We start from the raw sequence: 17,501 nt of genomic DNA on the forward strand, positions 1-17,501 counted from the left end.
ACTATGAAGAGGGCTTGAGGAACACAAAGCCCTGGAGATTGAGAATGAGCTCTGTGCTGCAGCGGAGGGGCAGAGCGCTCTATTTTTAGTTGTCAGAAGAGAAAGCTTTTGGTCCTAGTAACCATCTTCAAGGAATAGGGAAAGCTATTTTTTTTTTTTTAAAGGACACACTAGCCACTTAGTCTCTTTCTCTGCAAAGGATCAAAGAAGCAGGAAAAATCAGCAGACACACAAAAGAGCTCTTGTTGGATCCGACATGAGTGATGAAGCTACCTGGAAACCTCAGCATTCCTACAGCACCGCCTTCAGCGTTCATCCATCTGGAGGCAAATGGCCGGTGCAGGTGACGTCCTGGTTGTCTGCTGTATATTCTCATCTTGGTTCTTCCCGTGTCTCACGGAGGCACTCTGTGCTTGGTGAACCGTTTGTCAGCACCTTGAACTGGTGCTGACCTGAGGCACGGTCACTGGCTCACATGCCAGAAATGTCTGTTTCAAGGAAGCCCTGCAACTTGTTAGTGATGTCAGAGTTTATGCTCGATCATTGTTACTTCTCAATAAAAGATGCTGTCCATCATTTTAGTCTACTCTCTGTGTGTGTGCTCAGTCGTGTCCAATGCTTTGCGACCCTATGGACTGTAACCTGCCAGGCTCTTCTGTCCATGGAATTTTCCAGGCAAGAATACTGGAGTGGATTGCCATTTCCTATTCCATTTAGTCTACTGCTGCTGCTGCTAAGTCGCTTCAGTCATGTCCGACTCTGTGCAACCCCAGAGACGGCATCCCACCAGGCTCCCCTGTCCCTGGGATTCTCCAGGCAAGAACACTGGAGTGGGTTGCCATTTCCTTCTCCAACGCATGAAAGTGAAAAGCTAAAGTGAAGTTGCTCAATCGTGTCCGACTCTTAGCGACCCCATGGACTGCAGCCTACCAGGCTCCTCCGTCCATGGGATTTTCCAGACAAGAGTACTGGAGTGGGGTTAGTCTACTAACAGATGTTAAAAAAAAAAAAAGAACACCCTTTCAGAACATGTACCCAGTTCTACAACCAGAGTGTAAAGACTGTCGGGATGGAGCTCGGACTGGGAGCCCTCTTAACAATATCTTTAAAATTACACTCAGTTCCAGTCAGCTACCTAGAATAAAATACAATGCAAAAGTCTATACAATAACACAGGTTTTTTTTTTCAAATATTAAATAATGCAGGGCAAATTGTTGCTCTAATATTTTGAATAAATGGATGTTTTCTTCTTGGATGCCAAAAGCAACGTTGGAATTTCTATGAGATTATAAATGTTGAGAGACCTGTCTGTATCCATTTTAGGAGGTTTATTTAGAAAAGTTGAAATCTCAGAAGTACATTAAGTTGCTGCTGAAATTTCAGGGTTTTGGTTCATTAGCTATGGCTAGGAACATATTGAAAAGGAGAACCATAAAATGTACATCTCTGCTCACAATGTGCCCCTATAAGCTCACATAGTTATGTTTATCTGATCTTTTGTTATGATAGTTTCATGCCCAAAACATCATTAACACCATCATCATCATCATCAGTATCAGTTTCTGGTGCATTTTCTATAACTTGATTCTAGCAATTCTAATAGGGAGAAATGGCAAAAAGGGAACTTAAATAAATGAATCTTGGTCACTCATGGAACTGTGCAGTAAAAACTTACTCATGACACTAAGCAGCTTGTAACAATTCTTAAAATTAAACTTTTGGTATTATTTCTTTGGTTATTGCTTTCATTCTTTTTGGTTGTGATGCTAGTTTCGTCAAATGAAGAGCAGTTTGCAGATGTACATTAGTTTGAAAAGTCAGAATCACAAGTAGCCTAACACACAGTTTTCTTTTTTTACGCTTAAAATAACAAATGCAGATATTTAAAATATATGTTCTTTCATCCAAAAATTTATAGGCTTAAGGTGTAGACTCTAATCATTTCTATAGCCATTATCATCTTATTTTTTTAATCTGCACAATTAGTTTTCCATTATATCGTAATGGAGTTTTAACAAAAATGTAAACTATTGTCTAACTTTGAAGTTACATATTCAATCTTTATACACCTTGTAATGTGTATGTAATTGAACATGTGAGCTTGATTCATACTGTAAGACTATACACTGTATCTTAACTTTGAAAATGTGCTACGAATATGAAACCTGATTATTAATTTTATCCACATCTTGTTTTACAATAGTGTTCAATAATAACTAAAAATACAATATAAGTCTTTGTGTGAAACATATTTACTTATAGATTGCATGAATATTATATTTGAATCTCATGTTTATATATTCAAGATCTTTTACTTCGAAGTATACCTAATGTGGTATAAGAAAAGTAAAATGCATTATTACATTTTAATGAACATTATTAGCTTTTTAAATAATTAACCATTGTTTTGATCTTTGTCATAATTATGCTTCCACATAATTCGGATAGGCTTTTAAAAAATGACTTACTTGTCAATATTCACATTTCAACCTGAAATTCCTGTTCTTATGACTGCAAGATCAAATATTTTGCTGTGAGATAATGATAATTATCAACAAATCATGAAAATGTTTCTGAAGCATGCATGTTTTCTTTTATTTTTCCTAAGATGAGCTCTTAGAGGAAAACACCAAAGTATGGAATCTCACTTAAGTGCAAATAGATTTTTTTTTTAACCATCTTCAGAGCTACAAAAATGATTCACTGATTCCTGTTTAATAGATCTGACATGATAGTATATAGTGTAGAAAGAATGACCTTCAAATTCTCTCAGCAACGGGATTCAATGCTTCCCTAGGCAAATACTGGAAGCTTTCCTTTAGATACATGTATGTGTGTTCTAGTCTCTCAGGCGTGTCCTACTCTTTGTGACCCCATGGGCTATAGCCCTCCAGGCTCCTCTGTCCATGGATTCTCCAGACAAGAATACTGGAGTGGGTAGCCATTCCCTTCTTCAGGGGATCTTCCCAATTGAATCCAGGTCTTCCACATTACAGGCAGATTGTTTACCATTTGAGCCACCCGGGAAGCCAAAGATAAGTGTTTAAACAGAAATAATCTCATCACCCATGCAACTCTGTCCTGGGAAGGCAAGAAAAAAGTTTTGCAGTGTCAGCAGAGTGGCGGATACTGTGTTTGTTTCTGTTTTTTTTTTTTAATACTAAGGCATATTTCGGAGAAGGCAATGGCAAGCCACTCCAGTACTCTTGCCTGGAAAATCCCATGGATGGAGGAGCCTGATAGGCTGCAGTCCATGGGGTAGCTAAGGTTTGGACACGACTGAGCGACTTCACTTTAACTTTTCACTTTCACACATTGGAGAAGGAAATGGCAACCCACTCCAGTGTTCTTGCCTGGAGAATCCCAGGGACGGGGGAGCCTGGTGGGCTTCTGTCTATGGTGTCACACAGAGTCGGACACGACTGAAGTGACTTAGCAGCAGCAACAGCGAGGCATATTTAGTATTCAGGTTCTAGATTTTTATGAAAAAGTGAGAAGGTGAAAAATGTTAGTCACTCAGTCGTGCCCAGGTCTTTGTAAGTCCATCAATTGTAGCCTACCAGGCTCCTCTGTCCATGGGATTCTCCAGGCAAGAATCCTGGAGTAGGTTGCCTTTCCCTTCTCCAGGAGATCTTCATAACTCAGGGACTGAACTCGCATCTCCTGCATTGACAGGTGGATTCTTTACCGTCTAAGCCATCATCTAGGGAAGCCCATAGATTCTTGTAGGGATTATCAATTTTTTATGATTGTTAAATACATATACTTGTTGGGCATTTTGATCAGAATTACAAAAATATGTAAAAATGGACAAGGTTTTAGCCCATTAGCTAAGCAAACCACTTAATCAATCATTATTTGTTTTTATATATTCTTCCTTTTTCACATAACTTTATAATATGAAGTATTTATTTTTAGACTTAATATATCCCATTTCTTAAGGGCATAGATTCTACAAACACAAAAGAGATGGACTGTGAAGTAGCCTCTTTTGTGACTTGGATGGTCTTTCACAGACTGCCCTGCTCCGTGGTATTAAATGTTTTCAGAAATGGTGACAAGCTTTCATGAGTTTAGCCAGTCTCTCTCTTTGGAAGAGACCTCTCCCAGCTCTGGCTTTCAATCCTGTTATCTGAGATATTATAATTGGATTAGCCCCAGTTCACCAGTGAGAATAAGGTTCAGGCATGGCATGAAAATTGCCTGAAACGTCTTTAAAAGTAGCTATCTACATAATACTCTATTACTCTCCTGTGGGTTTCCCATGAGGCAATAGAATGGATTCTGTTTCCACTAATGCACTCAAATAGGTTCTAATGGTGTTAGGGATACGAGTCAGATATCCAAGTGTCCAGATAGAAAGCTGACCTCTGCACATTGTTGAAAGTAGATCGATATTGTGTTAGGTACTCCCAGACTACATCTTTCTCGAAATGCTAAAAGTAAAGAGAAATGATCCTTTAGCCCTCTAACCTCACAGCCCACTGTGTTCAGATCTGAAAAAATCAGCTAGGTATACAAAATGAAAAATAGCAGGTCATTGTGTTTAACAAAGGACATTTCCTTTGCTGAGATTTCTAAAACGGTGCCTTGCTAGTTGTCTTTATGAATTGACTAAGAGTTTGAAGAAAATAAATGTTCCTGAAATATTCAAATAGTTAAGTTCGAGCTCATGTCATTTTCCTGACTAAGGGCTATCGTATCGACTTGCTGTTGTTGTTCTGTGAAAATGAGCCAATTCATCATATTCAAATAAAATATTTTTTTCCATCAAGAATAGCAATGAGATGTGGAGATGATTCTGTTTGGTCTTGTACACCATGTGGTCCAGGATTCTTTCAGAAAGGAGGACATTTATCAGTATTAGGTGTGGTATGAAAAATCCCACCACATTCAGAATGGAACCCTTAAGACTCAGTGACACCACCTCAAGGAAGATAGTGTAGTGACTCTGGTGCATGCATGCGTACTCAGTCCTGTCTGACTCTTTGAGACCCCATGGACTATAGCCCACCAGACTCAGCATGGGATTTTCCAGGCAAGAATACTGTAGTGGGTAACCATTTCCTCCTTCAGGGGATCTTCCCAACCCAGGGTTTGAACACATGTCTCTTGCATCTCCTGCATTGGCAGTCAGGTTCTTTACCACTGCACCACTCAGCGACTCTGGACTGCAGTATAAAATACATCTTCCCTGCACTTGAAGGAGATGGCATAAGTTTTAACTCAGTCCAGAAGTGTAAAGCATTGTTCATTTGCTCAGTTTTGTCAGACTCTTTGGGGTCCCATGGGCTGAAGCATACCAGGCTTCCCTGTCCTCCACCATCTCCTGGACTTTGTGTGAATTTTTGTCCATTTAGTTGGTGATGCCATCCAACCATCTTGTCCTCTCTCATCCCCTTTTCCTCATGCCCTCAATCTTTTCCAGTATCAGGGTCCTTCCCAATGAGTTGACTTTTTGTGTCAGGTGGCCAAAGTATTGGAACTTGAGCTTCAGCATCAGTCCTTCCGATGAATATTCAGGGTTGAATTCCTTTAGGATTAACTGATTTGATCTCCTTGAAGTCCGAGGGACCCTCAAGAGTCTTTTCCAACACCACAGTTAGAAAGCATCAATTCTTCCCACAGTCAGTCTTCTTTATGGTCTAACTCTCACATCTGTACAGGACCACCAGAAAATTCATAGCTTTGACTGTATGACCTTGGTCAGCAAAGTGATGTCTTTGTTTTTTAATATGCTGTCTAGGTTTGTTACAACTTTTTCTTCTAAGGAACAAGTGTGTTTTAATTTCATGGCTGTGGCATTAGGAGTATCAATTATGTTTGGCTTCTTTGCTTTAGATGAAATTAAAATTTGTACATATATTAAGTATATTATGCCATCTTATTTTCTTCAAAATATCTTGTATATTTCAAAACGGTTCAACATTGATGTGAATCCCAAGTCAGAGAGCTGTTTGTTTCCATTGGACAGTGCTTGATTCCTTTAATATCCCTACCCCTCCCTAAGTAGTAGAATAAGAATGGGATGTTTCTGTTAAACCACCTAGACTTTTTATTGCATTAACAATGAAACCAGGACTTTCCCAGTGGCTCAGTGGTAAAGAATCTGCCTGCCAGTGCAGGAGACATGGGTTCAATCCCTGGTCCGAGAAGATCCCTCGTGCCTCAGAGCAGCTAAGCCCGTGTGCCACAACTGCTGAGCCTGTGCTCTAGATCCTGTGTTCCACGACAAGAAGAAGAACCTCCACAATGAGATGCCTGCTCACTGCACCGGAGAGTATCCCCCACTCGCCACAACTAGAGAAAAGCCCACACAGCAATGAAGACCCAGCATAGTCAAAATTAAAACAAACAAACCCCAAAATAAAAAATAAATGGGCTACATTTATTTCTTGACTCAACAGGTGGAACAGGACACTAGGCAGGGGCATGCCAAGGGTAAGGAAAACTCGATCCCAGTGCCTAAGATGTTCATGGGGCAAATTGCCTAGGTTTCAGCACTACACCTTGGTGAGATTTGCACTGCAAGAGTTTTGGTGTTGACTTGTGTTTGTGAGTTTTTGATCTTTGTCTTGCTCCCACATTTAACCCCGTGTTCATCTTGAGAGTTTAATATATCATGGTTTTATAGGTGAGCCTATAAACCCAGATATTAGCTCTACATGTCAGTTCAGTTCAAATAGAAATGGTCTTCCTGGTGAGTGGCAGGGCAGGCTTCAGAGATGGTGACTCACGGGTTTATGGAAATTCAGACGTTCGATCAAGGTCACTGAATGTGTTAGTTCCACGAGTGGCCCTGAAACATCGGTTTTCCGTTTGCACTAAGCATTCATCTGCCGTGTCATAACGCCCCTTGTTAATTTTACTGGGCTTCTAAGTCACAAAATATTGGCCACGATGATCTGTTGAAAACCTTTAGTTTTTAAATACTCAAATCAAGGTAATTATTTTAATACAGTACTGTAAATGATAAGTAACAGCTCCTAGTTTTCTATTTAATTGTTTCTCCTATTTTCTTTAAGACACTGTATTGCATATTATTCTGATAAGACAGATTTTGTTTTGAGAAGAAATGATCCCACAGGTCTTCTTTCTATGATATTTGTGAAAGCTCTTTAGATTTTCCAAAAATATTCCATTCCATTCACATATTAATTACTAAAACACAGCAAGAGGTCAATTTTCCCTTTTAAATATATATGTGGGTTCCTGGCTTTGAGAACCGAAAATGCAGAAATCCACAACCGTAAACTGACTAAAAGGTGGTATTTCACATTTTGGAAAGTGTTTCATTTTGTAACAAGACTCACCACAGGAATCCTTTCTTTAAAAGTTTTAATGATCTATAAGTAAGTACTTAAATTCAATAAGAATGGCTTATTATTTTGCAGGTAACATATAGAAGGGAAAATTTAAAGTGGAGGTGTTAGTTGCTACCAAAAATTGGTAAAATCAGTCAAACTGGAGTTAAATGTATATATGTGAGATGTATATAGGGTGTCTTTCTCACTGTTTTATACTACATTGATGAGATAAAATTTTATTTACAAAAGTGAAAGGCAACAGTTCAAGGTCTCCAAGGGAAATAGTAATCTATCCTTTCAAAATCACAGATGCATATTGGGAATGCAATGCTGTAAGTAATTTAAAGCTCCCTTGCCTTTACGGAAATTCATAAATCAAATTACTTTCATCTGTGAGTACAGCATAAATGGAAATTTAGCTTTTGAATAAAATAGGAAAACGAGCCAAGTTTTTATTTACCTTACCTGTCTGAAAGCATGCTCACCCAGAGTCCTATAATATCTTGGAAATGTTTCAATGATTCTTAAAAATCTTTTAGGAATTTGGTCTTTAAAGTAGATTTTTATTTTATGTTTGTTTTTATTTTATTTTAAAAAATTTTACATTCTTTTTTTTTAATTTTAAAGACAGGTGTACTTACAAACAGTTGAAGGGAATAAAAGACTCAGTTTCAGGAGTAATGAAGCAATAAATGTCAGAACCTAATAAGAATACAGTACTGCAATGAAAAATCATAGAGGAGAGAGAGGAAAAGAGCAAGAGAGAGAGGGATCAGAATGTCACCATTCCTTATTAAAATTTATTTGTTTGCTTGTTTTATCATGGAGGTAACATGCACAGAATACAAGAGATAAAATTTTAAATTGTGTATTGTTTAAAATCTCCTTTCTTCTTAAGCTACACAGATGTCTCTCCCAGGTTTGTTCATCTGTCAGATCTTCTTTGAGCATAAACAAACTGTTTTTTCTTTTTAAATATTCTAACTCTCCCTATTTTCCATAAATTATAACACAGTATAAATTTCTTCTCTATTTTATTATCATAATGTGTCTCAAAAGTACTTTAAATATCAATGTAGTGAACCTCCTCATTCTTTTACAAAGTTGCATTGTTTCCAAAAATAGGTTTATTCATTCATTTATGTCTGTCAAGAGTGTTTTAAAGTTTTTCTAAATTTGGTCATGGATATTTCTTGTTTAGTTTATCCCGTCCCATCTTAAATTTTTGCTGTTTTAATAAATAGATGCTATTCTATGAAACTTTCTAACATTTTTTTATGTGAAAGCTAATAATTCCTTTATAATAATTTAATTCCTGTTATCTTAAATGTTTTCATACTTTGTATTAGCGTTTTTATCTGAATTTTTGGCGTACAATCAAATTTTAAGCAAATAGTGATACATGTTTATCCTCTCTTTTATGGTTTATAAATTTTATTTATAATTGTCTTGGCTAGTAATTCCTGTAAGATATTAAGTCACGTTGTAGCAATCCTTATGTAGTTCCTATTTTTAGAAGCAATGCCACTAAGGTGTCACTATTAAGCATGTGATTAAATAGAGAAGAGATTTCTTTTATCATGTTAAATATAAATTTAAGAAAATTCAGATTAACTTTAGCAAAAATGTTTATGGGATTTTCATAACAAAGAAGCAAACATATACTTGTTTCCTGAATTCACTCAATTTTATAAACTTGACTGTGCTTTCCCATCCTTCACTTTATAGAATGTTGCATCAATACTTTAGCAAGCTTCAATATTATTAATAAAAATGTGTTGCGTATCTGTGGACCTACTAGGCTGTCACTCCACACTAGATTTCTGGTTGGAGTGGGACCTAGAATGGCCCAACCATCTTCCAGGTTTTGTGGGTTTGCACAATCTGAAGATTCTTTTCTCACTCATGGATACTGTTTCCAGGTAGTATGGCTTCTCAGGTAGTTCTTGGGATGCCCCATCCTCTTCTGAATCAAAGGAAGTTCTGTAATCAACCTCCCGACTCGTCTAGTTTCCTTCCCCATCACTGAAACCCAGCTCTACTGCCCCTGATTTTGCTCGCAGCTTAGACTTGCCCCTTCTAGAAGCGCTCTGCGCCCTGTGCTCTTCTCTTCAGCTCCTCATCCGTGACTCCCAAATATCTCATTTTAAACATATTCTCCCCGTGAAGATTATATCTCCATGTTTGTATGAAAATTTCACTTTGAAGGAGAGATGGAAGGGATGAGATTTTTTTTCCTTATTGATTATTTTAGGACTAAACAGAAAAAAAAAATCTGTCCCTGACAGCCATGCTTATATACCAGAAGTCTCAGTTTATGTCCTTTTTCTCCTTATTAATATGATTATCCCATGTGGCTCTGACAAACCATCTTCCCTTTCAGCATTGTTGCTGTTTAGTCATTCAGTCATATCTGACTCTTTTGTGACCTCCTGGACTGCAGTCCACCAGGCTTCTCTGTCCATGGGCTTGGCCAGACAAGAATACAGGAGTGGACAGCCATTCTCTTCTCCACTTTCAACGTTAGTGAATCTGAATATTTGACAGAGGATGGGATATTTAGGAATTCAAAGAATCTTTGAAGAAAGGACAAAATGTATTTAAGTAGTGTGTAAGTGGGCTTGTGTGCGGACCCACTGGTGGGCCACCAGCAACAGTTGCAGCTCATATCATTGGTCATTTTGTGCTCAGGACTTTGTGTTCGTGTTTCCTCCAAGGACTTGTTGAAGTTGACCCTAAGAGGGTTAAGGGAAGCACCATGTGGGGAAAAGAATCCTGAAGTAATGGGGGGTGGTGTCTTATTCAGTTTGGGCTGTTGCTAACAAAAGTACCGTAGAATAGGTGGCTTACAATCAACATAATCATCTCACTGTTCTGGGAGCTATTAAGTCTAATATTAAACTCTGACGGTTGTTGAATGAAAGCTTTCTTCCTGGTTCATGGACTCTGTCTTCTCTCTGTGTCTTCACATTAAAGAAGGGACAAAAGAACTGTCTGGGGTCTCCTTTCTGAAGACACTTACTCCTTCCATGAGGGCTCCACCCTCATGATGCAATCACCTGCCAGTGCGCCCACCTCCTAACAGTGTCACCTGAGAGATCATGATTCAACAGGATGGATTTTGGAAGCAAGATGTACAAGCATTCACTCTGTTGCAAGGGGTGCTGTCACATTTGTGAAAAAGGAATGAAAGCCATAAGAAGTGCAAAATAGGGCAAGAAGAGCAGAAAAGACTGGGTAGATTTGCTGTTTACACGGAGTGGTCCAATTAAGGAAAATTAGTTTTGGCCTGATGAAATGGCACCCCAGACCTGTGACCAGCTCCTGACAGGGGAGGTTTGAGAAGGAGAGGGATGTTTATGTGGAATTAGAGGTGGAGAGCTCTAATGTTCACTTCAGTTCAGTTCAGTTCAGTTCAGTCGCTTAGTCGTGTCCGACTCTTTGAGACCCCACGAACCACAGCACGCCAGGCCTCCCTGTCCATCACCAACTCCTGGAGCCCACCCAAACCCATGTCCATCTAGTCGGTGATGCCATCCAGCTGTCTCATCCTCTGTCGTCCCCTTCTCCTCCTGCCCTCAATCTTTCCCAGCTTCAGGGTCTTTTCCAATCAGTCAGCTCTTTGCATCAGGTGGCCAAAGTATTGGAGTTTCAATGTTCACTAATGTTCACTATTAGCTATTTATTGTAAACTTTTCAAAATTGTTGCAAATAATTATAGGTTTGCTAAATTGGTACTTAAAGAAGTTATTATTATTATTTCAAATTGTAAGAACCATTGACCTCATCCATCTAAAGGGTTTGTCTTTGTTTTCTTTTTTTCTTTTTTTGATTTGTTTTCATTTGTGTGAGACTCTATTATTTAAGAGGTATACCATTCAGTGGAAAAAATTATAGATAAATGACAAGTTCAGTTCAGTTCAATTTAGTCACTCAGTCATGTCGGACTCTTTGTGACCCCATGAATCGCAGCACGCCAGGCCTCCCTGTCCATCACCAACTCCCGGAGTACACTCAAACTCATGTCCACAGAGTCGGTGATGCCATCCAGCTGTCTCATACTCTGTCGTCCCCTTCTCCTCCTGCCCCCAATTCCTCCCAGCATCAGAGTCTTTTCCAGTGAGTCAACTCTTCGCATGAGGTGGCCAAAGTATTGCAGTTTCAGCTTTAGCATCAGTCCTTCCAGTGAACACCCAGGACTGATCTCCTTTAGGATGGACTGATTGTATCTCCTTGCAGTCCACAGGGCTCTCAAGAGTCTTCTCCAACACCACAGTTCAAAAGCATCAATTCTTCAGCTTTCTTCACAGTCCAACTCTCACACCCACATGTGAAAACTGGAAAAACCATAGCCTTGACTAGATGGACTTTTGCTGGCAAAGTAATGTCTCTGCTTTTTAATATGCTATCTAGGTTGGTCATAACTTTCCTTCAAAGAAGAAAGCGTCTTTTAATTTCATGGCTGCAGTCACCATCTGCATTGATTTTGGAGCCCAAAAATATAAAGTCTGACACTGTTTCCCCATCTATTTCCCATGAAGTGATGGGACCAGATGCCATGATCTTAGTTTTCTGAATGTTGAGCTTTAAGACAACTTTTCACTCTCTTCTTTCACTTTCATCAAGAGGCTTTTGAGTTCCTCTTCACTTTCTGCCATAAGGGTGGTGTCATCTGCACATCTGAGGTTATTGATATTTCTCCTGGCAATCTTGATTCCAGCATGTGATTCTTCCAGCCCAGCATTTCTCATGATGTACTCTGCATATAAGTTAAATAAGCAGGGTGACAATATACAGCCTTGACATAGTCCCTTATAAAAAGCTAAATAAAAGAACTTTTGAAAGAAAAACTACAGAGTGAATATTAACCTCTGTGTCAACTTTAGACATTAATTCTTTTAATGCTAAGTAATACTGAGTATTAGTATAATTAAATAACTTCTAGCATTAAGTTATATTAAGTTCTAGTAAGTGATAAATATGTTTTGCATAGATCTATTTATAGTATACTTTACATATTTGTTGTCTTAAATGTGTTGGCATAATAATTCTGTAAATCCACACTGGAAGTTCTGTTATTTCATGATTGTATCACTCATTTTTTAAAAACCACAATCAGTTGAAAGAAACTATTTTCTATGGAGATTTTTAAATTGGAAATATAACACTAATTTAAATTACCTTTCAAAATGTCTAAGTTTTTACATATTATTTTTTCCTCTCAAATAATGCTAATTTTAAATGTTCTTATTTAATTTCCCTGACTATATTGATCTGACCAAAACCATCATAGTTTTTTAACTGCCAACTATATAATGTGCATAATTACAAAAATAATATGTATACATAAAACACACCTGTCATATATATCATATTTTATATGTATTTCATGCATATATTTTCCAAACTCCTGCTTTTAAAATTTAATTGGTTTTTATATCACTTCCATTTTTATATCATTAGATCCTTGACATTATTAAAACATTGAGTGAAGAGAAGACAAAAGTATTAAATTTCATTGATCAACTGGACATTATGCTGGGTATATCATGATATATAATTACATTTAATCAGATAAATATGAAAAATGAAATTTATTTATTTTTTAATATAGCTTATGTTGGTTTCCATCTATATGTATGACTTCTTATACATGATAAAATAATAATTATATCCATATTTTAAAATATGTTAAACAATTTAAACATCATCTATTTCAAAGACTAATCACTTAAAATTAAAATGATGTTTCTTTTTCTCTTAAAAAAATCGCTGCTTATTCAGTCAGATGCCTTCCCTACTAGTGTACTCTGGATACAGAGGGAGATCAGTTCAGTTCAGTCACTCAGCCGTGTCTGACTTTTTGTGACCCCATGGACTACAGCACGCCAGGCCTCCATGTCTGTCCATCACCAATTCCTAGAGCTTGCTCAAACTCACATCCTTTGAGTCAGTGATGCCCTCCAACCATCTCATCCTCTGTCATACCCTTCTCCTCCTGCCTGCAATCTTTCCCATCATCAGGGTCTTTTCCAATGAGTCAGCTCTTCACATCAGATGGTCAAAGTATTGGAGCTTCAGCTTGAGCATCAATCCTTCCGATGAATATTCAGGACTGATTTCCTTTAGGGTTGACTGGTTTACTCTCCTTGCAGTCAAAGGGACTCTCAAGAGTCTTCTTCAACACCACAGTTTAAAGCATCAACTATTCAACCCTCAGCTTTCTTTATGGTCCAGCTCTCACATCCATACATGACTACTGGAAAGACCATAGCTTTGACTCTAGGACCTTTGTCAGCAAAGCAATGTCTCTGCTTTTTAATATACTGTCTAGGTTGGTCATAGCTTTTCTTCCAAGGAGCAAGTGTCTTTCAGTTTCACGGCTGCAGTCACCATCTGCAGTGACTCTGGAGCCCACGAAAATAAAGTCTGTCACTGTGTCCATTGTTTCCCCATCTATTTGCCATAAAGTGATGGGAACAGCTGCAGAGGGAGACGCATGCTGGCTAACTGTGTTTCTTGGTGTAAGGGTGGTGTGAGGATGTAAAGATTCTTGGGACACTGTCTTTTCTAGACCAGGCCTCATCTGTTTAATAGTTTTCTGCTCTGGGGGATCATATGGGAAAAAAAAAAATCTGTGACTGCTAGTATAGTTTATCTCAGAACTCAGGGTTGTCCCAGATAGACACTCACCCAAGTCTGTTCTCCCCACAATGGTTTTTCTGCTGGCTCCTGCATTTGTTTGTTGGCGCTTATACTCCTGTCTCTGCCTGCCATTGGGGTCTCTGGTGAGATTTAAGCAGAGGAGTCCATGGTCTGATTTATATTTTAGAAGAAAGATTTATAGGACGACTTTAGCTATTGTGTCACGAAAAGTCTCTACAGCAACAAGGGCGATCACAAGGGCACTTCTTAGGAAGCTGCTACTATATTCTTGGTTGCTTCACCAGAGAGCAGGTTAGAGTGCTCCTTTTGAAGGTAGAACAAAGAGAGTTTGCTGACGTAGTGGATATGGGTGAGAGGAACAGAGTGGCTGAGATGGCTGATACCATGGTGGTGAAGTTGTGTATCCAGAAGGATAGCTAAGAGAAGTCTGGAGGAAAACAGTGACTTTGAAAAGAAAAATAAATAAATAAATAAAATAGGAGCTCATTTGTGTACTTGTTAAGTTTGCAGTGCCCATGAGGCATCTGCATGGAAACACAGAGGAGATCTCAGCTCTGTGAGCCACCAATTAAAGGGAGCAGTCTAGGCTGGGGAAATAAATCTGGGGCTCATCATTTCATATGTTGTATTCAAAGCCATAAAACCAGTGAAATTGTCAAGAAAATATGAGTAAATAGGAAAGAGAGGGTAACAAAAGCATTTGTTTTAAATTTTTATGTGTTTGGTTTCTAGCATTGCTTTTCAATTAGTCAGACTGTGTGAATTTGTAAGTTATTTTGTGTAAACGAAGCAGGGATAGTGTCAAGTCAGCTTTAATTAGCTCATCATTTTTGTCACAACTGAGTTTAGCTTCTAAATACAAATCCTTGAAAACATTTAGATGTATTTATTTTCCTATAAAATGATAAAGTCACTAAAGCATATATTGCAGTATATTTGTCTTATTAGGTTTGTAACTGAATGTAAATGATTTGAAGGTTGGTGACTTTAGATCACTTAGCTGCTGCTGCTGCTAAGTCACGTCAGTCACGTCCAACTCTGTGCGACCCCATAGACAGCAGCCCACCAGGCTCCCATCCCTGGGATTCTCCAGGCAAGAATACTGGAGTGGGTTGCCATTTCCTTCTCCAATGCATGAAGGTGAAATGTGAAAGTGAAGTCGTTCAGTCATGTCTGACTCTTTGCGACCCCAGGGACTGCAGCCTATCAGGCTCCTCTGTCCATGGGATTCTCCAGGCAAGAGTACTGGAGTGGGTTGCCATTGCCTTCTCTGAGATCTCTTAGCTAGAGTTATTCAATTAATAGTTCCCTGGATAACATAAGAATTCTGCTTGAAAATTTTAATTAATTTTGGTTAGTTTTTAAATTTTTTTATTAAGATTTTATGTTTTAATTTTATGGGATAAAATTATACAAAGATGTGTATGAAAGCACCTAAGTGCTTTGACTTAAAATTTCCTACTTCTCTTGTTTGGATTGATTTTTTTTTTTTTTTATTCTGTGGACACCCTGTTTTCTTACATATGGGAAGTGAAAAGTGAAAATGAAAGTCACTCAGTCCTGTCCTACTCTTTGCAACCCCATGGACTGACTATATAGCCCATGGAATTCTCCAGGCCAGAATACTGGCGTGGGTAGCCTCTCCCTTTTCCAGGGTATCTTCCTGACCCAGGAATCAAACCGGGGTCTCCTGCACTGGAGATGGCTTCTTTACCAACTGAGCTATCAGGGATGCTCTTACACATGGATGTGCATGTGTATAGTACTTAGTTGCTTGCCTGCTTCCTCTCCCCCATCCTCAGACTTTAGCAATGTAGGAATGATCTAGATTTTCTTTTCAAAGATCCTTTCAATACAGAAATTAATCAAACATTGGTTGGCTTCCCAATTTATAGTAGGATGATTCTGCTTGTTTCTGAAAATCACAGTCTCTACTGCACAAGGATCTGAATCGCATAGGAGTCCACTGAGTAACAGAGACTTTGGCAAGAGTCAAAGTCAAGAGTGACTCACTCAAGGGTCCACTTGAAGCTTCTTTTCATCTCCCTTTTGTCCTTTGAACGGTTTCTAGGATATACTGGGGACAAGCACACTACATGAGAGATTTGAAGCATTTAGAAACGTCACCTTATCCATCTGGTTAGTCTTGTAATGAATGCCAACGATGGTCTTGAAGAGAAAAGAGGTGACTGACGTTCATTTGGGATTAGCATATATATTTTTTCCTGTGTCTCAGGGTGTAATGCGATGACATCACATTCCTTCACCGTGATGGACACAGAACTTGGTGATTGCTTCAGAATACAGAGTGTCTTTAAGAACCAACTTTCCAAACCCTGCCTGCATCTGTGCATTTGGCTTCTGGTCTACCACAGAATATCACAACAAGGGGACAGAGAAAGCATAGAGAGGAGAATAAACACCTCCTCGTATGGTTTTCAAACTCTGCTTCTCAGGACTCTGGATTCTTTGCAGTTGCCTCAGGAACCTGTTGGAGCTTTGGGGAGTAGGGGGTGACAGGGAGGAAAGAGTTAAGGCCCCTGGCCCTGACCTTTGTTTTGTCAAGAGAAGTTTCACTTTTTAATACTTTTAAGTGAGAGTTTTATACATCATTTCATTTTTGAAAGCATGACTGAAAAATAGAAAGATGGGACATCATTGCAAGACATCACAGGATGATGGTTCTTTCCAGCTCTCCTTTCTGTCCACACCAGCTTGGTCTAACCTCTCCTGTACAGCCATTCCTTCTGTACTTTGAATAATTGGCTAATAAATCTGAAACTAATTTGGTCTAAAGTGTTAATGGCTGATAATGCTTTAATGTGTTTCCCCACCCAGGGAATGCATTTGCATTTTAATAGAGGTCTTCCTGGCAATTTTCTTAACTCAAATGAATGACTTTAATGGTGGGTATTTGAGGTGCAGTGGGGACCAATTTTTGGAAGAGGAACTTTTTCAGTATCCTTGTAATCACACCATGCCATCCAGGCAGCTGGATATCACCACCACTAATGCCTGCTGGCTCATCCTGGTAGGAAATTTTGTGGTTTGTGTGAGCCTCCCATGCAGGTCAAGCACAAGTTTTGAGAACTGTATTCTCTCATCCATCTATACCGATGTTTCTTAATATATGTCAAGATCAGACCCCTCTGAAGTAAAAACGTTAGACATGATAGTCATAAATGTACCTCAGCAAGGTAAAAAAAAAAAAATTTAAAAAGTCAAGTCAACAGTCCCAAGAGAAAGAAGGAAACAAAGTATACTTAGCATCCCCAGTTAACAGAGAAAAAGGAAACTGTAATCCTTATTATACATTTGTGAACAGTTTACTCATTATGAATAGAGAAAAGTCTGCAAATCTTCTCATCAGAAATAAATGGCTATCATTTCATGTTAGTATTCCAAAGCCTCTTTACTTTTCATTCATTTATCTTCTTCATTCACGCCAGGAAAATGTCCCTGCACCCAACTGGCCACTTCTGCATTGATGTGGGACAAAAAAGAAGCAGTTCAAAGTTAGAATTGAA

General features: G+C 38.6%; 1 protein-coding gene across 1 annotated transcript in view; it reads left to right on the forward strand.

The window, feature by feature from the left end:
* The first annotated feature begins 256 nt into the window (after window positions 1–256).
* The window catches only part of CSMD1 (CUB and Sushi multiple domains 1), a 1,848,896-nt gene continuing 1,831,651 nt past the window's right edge, over window positions 257–17,501 (forward strand). Inside the window, exon 1 of the mRNA XM_088832674.1 lies at window positions 257–343. Within this exon, the coding sequence (XP_088688800.1) occupies window positions 257–343 (87 nt within the window). The remainder of the gene's footprint in view (window positions 344–17,501) is intronic.

The sequence above is a fragment of the Moschus berezovskii genome, chromosome 26 (genome assembly GCF_049115385.1).
Source record: "Moschus berezovskii isolate FMDL1 chromosome 26, NW_MosBer_1.0, whole genome shotgun sequence".
NCBI lineage: Eukaryota > Metazoa > Chordata > Mammalia > Artiodactyla > Moschidae > Moschus > Moschus berezovskii.